The sequence below is a fragment of the Phytophthora infestans genome, genomic scaffold, assembly GCF_000142945.1.
Source record: "Phytophthora infestans T30-4 supercont1.16 genomic scaffold, whole genome shotgun sequence".
Lineage (NCBI taxonomy): Eukaryota > Oomycota > Peronosporomycetes > Peronosporales > Peronosporaceae > Phytophthora > Phytophthora infestans.
Genome location: NW_003303743.1, coordinates 1,504,975 through 1,509,917, shown reverse-complemented (window position 1 = coordinate 1,509,917; position 4,943 = coordinate 1,504,975). Strand labels below are relative to the sequence as shown.

Sequence of the window (4,943 nt, the reverse complement as noted above, 5' to 3'; positions counted from 1 at the left end):
GAGCTTCCATCTGGTCCTGAGCTCGTCCACCTTGAACTTGTGTCGCAGGTTCATGTCCAATGACAGCGCCATGGCCGTGAGCGCCATGGATCGACGCGTGTCATACCAAGTATGATACTTCTGGCTGTTGAGTCCTGCTACAGAGTTGTAGCGCTCCTCACCATGCGTGATCGCGTTCAGCTTGTAAGTGGGGAACCGCAATGTTACCTCACCCTTCCACTTTTCAAAGTCCTTCTTATTATCGAACAGCTTGGGCAGGGGCATCTCCTTGTCTAGCAGCTTCTCAGGGTGGGGACCGAGCTCCACCATAACTGGCGCCGAACTGGTTGTCCAGCATGCTGGTCCCGTGTGATGATGCTTGACTGCGCGTGTAGTCTCGGGGTCCACCTCTACCTTGTTCACTGGGTTCACTCGGCTCACTTGGTTCGCTGGGCACCGGCGGATCTTAGGGTCACGGGGAGAGGCTTCTTCTTCGCGGAGACGTCTGTCCAATTCTCAGTCTCTTGAGCTCTGGTTTTTCACTTGGTTTACCAACCGACGGTGAGAATCTTCCACCGATAGGGTGAGGAGTTCGACTCCGTGTGGCATTGTAGCCAATCGGCGTCCAAACTCTTCTGCTAGCAAGATCAACTCGTTTGAGTGACCTGCAGGCGGCTGAATGGCTTGAACGGGGGCTTCGTCTTCATGCTGCAAGACTTCTGGCGAATCATCATCTTCTTTCGACTCGTTCTGCTCTCTTATTGGGCTCAAAACCAGTGAAGACGCGTCATGCGTCATCGGTGAGGTAGAACGAGCTCCTTGGCTGCGTGTAGCAGTCATAGTAGATAGCTGCAGTACAGTAGGATATGTGTACCCCTAATAAGACACTTAGTATAAACACGTGAGTGCCGAGGCAGAACGCCACGACAGGCGAGGTGATGATCCGGTGCAGTGAACGCTCTCCACTTGAGCCGCAGGCCTCAAGTTCCAAAGTAAGTGTGTGACAGAGACTTCATGCCAGACACCACCCGCCGCAGTCAGTATATTAGGTAGCACGTAGGTTAATATACCGTTAATCAATCTAAGTCTAATGTGAGCAAGCTGCGCTTGCTCACAGCCATCAGTTCACCACTGCATACTGTAGTCAAGTCTACAGCAGTGTGTGTGATAGTCCGTACGCGATGTTTGGTTCTGCAATGCCGCGTGTGGCACCACGCTCAGGAACAGTACCGTGATGTGCAGGTTTGTCTTGATCTGGATGTGTCTTATACTGAACACTGGCAGTACTGCATCTCACGGCACTGGAACAGCTGTATCTCCTCAGCTCACGATAAGCTGTACTTCAGCTCACACGAGCTTCTCGACCTTCCGGACTGGAATCCACACGACCAGTCTTGCAGGGTTAAAACTGCCTTTCATTTCCCTAGCACAATTGTTCTCTCGCTACAGGTAGAACACTTCTGGCTGGTGTTCTGAAAAACTGCATCCGGGGAACACGAACGAGCAAAACATATGTAGGAGCGCCGTAACGCTTAGCCAATCAAATTGCTTAAATTATTTGGCACCGAACGCGTTCTCCACTTGAACGAGGGCTTTAAGGACTACATCGAGCAAGTCTTCAATATCAAGCACGACGACTTGTGGATTCACTTTGAGTGCCTGCTCGCTTATGTTGCTGTTCTTCATATATTTTCGCTACTTGCGCTTAGATAGGTCAACCACCAAAAACGCTAGAAATCGACCCTCTCTTTATATCTATTATTATTAATACCTTTTACTAAGACCGCAGCTATGCAACACTTTTTGCTTAAAACTACCGGCTCTCCATAAACGAGTTGGAGAGCTTTCCAGCCCGAAAAAGTACTTTTATCTTCCAGTCGACAGGTTCGAGCAGTGGAACATGCTTATTACAATAGTGTTTTAAGCTGCATCAATTCCTACCAGGATGGTTGCGGCAGCGTCAACTGCTAACAAACAGTTGTTGCGTCGCGCTCAAACGTCATGCATGTATAATTGTGGACAGTATTACAAACTTAAAGCAGCACACGTAAAAGTATTTTAGTACATGTAATGCGTAATACTCATCGGCTACAGTACCCTAAGCAAGCAAAGCCGTCTACGTCAAAAACCATTTTGCTGGAGTACGAGGGCTCTAAAGAATCCGACAACTGCATGACCCCTGAGCAGTACAAACCCGGACCAATGTCATTTGAACTCTTCACGTACAATGGTTGGTACGACTAAGTGATGAGTATCCCAATTATAAGAGTGCAAACTATGGTAGTACCCACAGCGTACATGATCCAGAAAGAAGATTCTAGCAGACTACCAGTCAGTGGAAAATTCAACGTACTTAGCGCAGGACTGGTGAAGTTAGCGACCAAAGCTGTGACGTCGTACAAAAAGGAGCTGGAACGGGAGGCAAAGGAATTGGCAAACACTACTAAGATGGAGACGAAGACCTCGCTAGACAAGCGCATCGATCTGTCTTGAGAGTGGCCTAGCTGTCAAATTTTACCCGAGCCTTGATGAGAACGCGACGGTGTATTCGGATTCGATTATGGATACCATGGCACGTTTTCATGAGAAGCGCAAATTTTTAAAGAACGTAGATGCTTGCTTGAAATGGATTGTGGCTCAGGCACGAAGGAGATCAGTGGCTGTAGACCGTGTCGATGATATAACCTCGGCTCTGTAAGAGGCATCTGTGTATGCTTCGAAAAAGATCCGCGACGAAGAGGTATGTACTTGTTTTCGGTATGTGAATCTGTGATGGTATGTAACAGCATGTGCTTTTAAAGACATGGTTCGTCGCTGCTGCAGGTGTGTTTCGTATACGAGCTTCTGGCGTTTCGCAGCAAGACGTGGTTTAATGACATGTGCATTCGACTTGCTATACAAGTGGTGACTCAAGATCGAAGTGATATCGTGTACGTGGATGGCGCCATGTTTGAACACATCCAGCCTCAGGAGATTCATCTGAACGAGAGGCTATGTGATGTATTTGATCGGCAATCGGGTATGATACTTATTCCAATTGCCATTGAAAACAAGCACTGGTGTCTTTTGATTGTTGATTTCAACAAGAAATACATCATTCAACTCGATCCCATGCAGCATCGACCAACCTACTCATTTTTATCCAAGACATGCAAGTCGTATCTTGCACCGCTTCTAAGGGGAAAGTATGCAGACTGCACAATCAAGAAAGCCGACAATATCCGCCAAGAAGACGGGCATAACTGTGGAGTCATCGTCATTTACTACATGGAAAGCTACATCAGCACCCGCATCGTGGCGAATCCAAATCAAGTTTTGCTTCAGAGTATTCGACTAGCATACTTTGTCCAAGGTCTCCGTCGACTCTATCCCGACAAAGACCTTCGCTTTTTTGGCTAGTATCATCGATTACAGATGACGGACAAGTTGGAAGTCGGAGTTGACAACACTAGCCAATCTATCAACATCTCTCTCAGTTGAAAGTTCCTTACTTAACAGTCATTTGTACATGTACCTCTTTAAATTAAAGGTGGGGATTAAAGTTTTATCCCCACTCTTAGTGGCCCTCACACCAAGTTGGACGGAGTGCCCAAAGTGCCGCGACGGTTAGCTTCGGATGTGTTCGTATACTGAACATATCTAAACTACCGGGACGTAGGAACAGAAGTTTGGGAAAGTGATGTCGGACTTCACAGGTGAGCTCTCGACATTGCATACTCAAACCAACTTTTTGTGAAATCCGACCAATTTTCTAATTATTATAGGCCAGTATTTATTGCTATAATACCGGTAGTAATAATCATCACCATGAGCAACATCGAGGACACGATGATTGTGCAGTTTTTTTATATTGCTGTTTCGTCTCCGAGTTGGAAGAAGCAATATTAATACCTGTACATGTATTAAATGAAATACGGGGTGATATCCACAGCGTGGTAGCCGAGCGAAGACGATTTAGACCAATACGCACGGAGTGTAAGGGTCGTTCCTTACGATCGGGTACCTAGTTTTGTAGGCTAGTAATTTGGCGTCTAGACGACCGCAGCTGTTGTCGGTCTGGTGGGTTGTCACAAAATTTGTGGACTGGGCTAAGAATCCGTCCTGCTCTAGCCTTCGCCGGCGCCCATTTCAAGGTCCCTGAAGGGTTCCGAGCGCACCTTGAGGGAAGGAGAGCTGCCGACAGGCACCGCCTGCTAGCAGAGCACCGTGCATTTCTGAGTGGAGAGAGGCAAAACGATGCCGACTTCGGAGACGAGACGAGGGACACGATCGCTGAGAGGCCGGTGCGCGTACCCGCGTCAGTAATTCATCACCCTTCTACGGGAAAGACCGCCGCATACATCGAGGCCGCAAAGCAGCGCATGGCGGACCGCCAGGCTGAAAATGTCCTTTCTGGTTATATACGCATTACCATGGATAGATATTTTAATATGAAAAAATTCTCGCGTGTTCGAGATCGGTGATCAAACATATTGAGTCAGCATTAACTCCTGTTTCATTTTATATATTTGTACTTAAGTTGCATTCTCCGGTGTACATAATGCGTTAGACCGGAGGTTCGCGCTGCATAACTCAGGTTAAGACGAAAGTTGCGCAGTAATAAGAAGTATAAATGTATTTAGACAGTAGGCTAACGACGTGTCTGAATGTGATTACCATCTATAATGTACGTCGCTTTGTGTGGTCGCATGACTGCCGGCTTGTTCGTCTACTCGTGGATGAAATGGGCGTGTGTTCAATGCTGGAATTATGAGAGATAGGTGATGCTTGGAAGTGTGTTGTTCATCAGGAAAGTTGACATCGTATAAAGGGATAGTGGCCAATGACGACACGTTAAGTGCACGTCCCTCACTGGCACATATTGCCTTTATATCTTCAATTGCGGTGCTGGTGACGTCGTAATCATCATTGCATTCTGCGCTCACGTTTAGGCTGAGCTCATGAGTTGTTGCTCAAAAATTCCA

General features: G+C 47.2%; 1 protein-coding gene across 1 annotated transcript; it reads right to left on the bottom strand.

The window, feature by feature from the left end:
- Positions 1 to 50: 50 nt before the first annotated feature.
- On the bottom strand, positions 51 to 819 carry PITG_08894 (uncharacterized protein; the record flags this gene model as incomplete). Its single annotated transcript, XM_002902900.1, has 3 exons — positions 51 to 137; positions 208 to 484; positions 536 to 819. The coding sequence occupies 3 exons, from the start codon at positions 817 to 819 to the stop codon at positions 51 to 53; spliced, it is 648 nt and encodes a 215-aa protein (XP_002902946.1).
- Between the last annotated feature and the right edge of the window lie 4,124 nt (positions 820 to 4,943).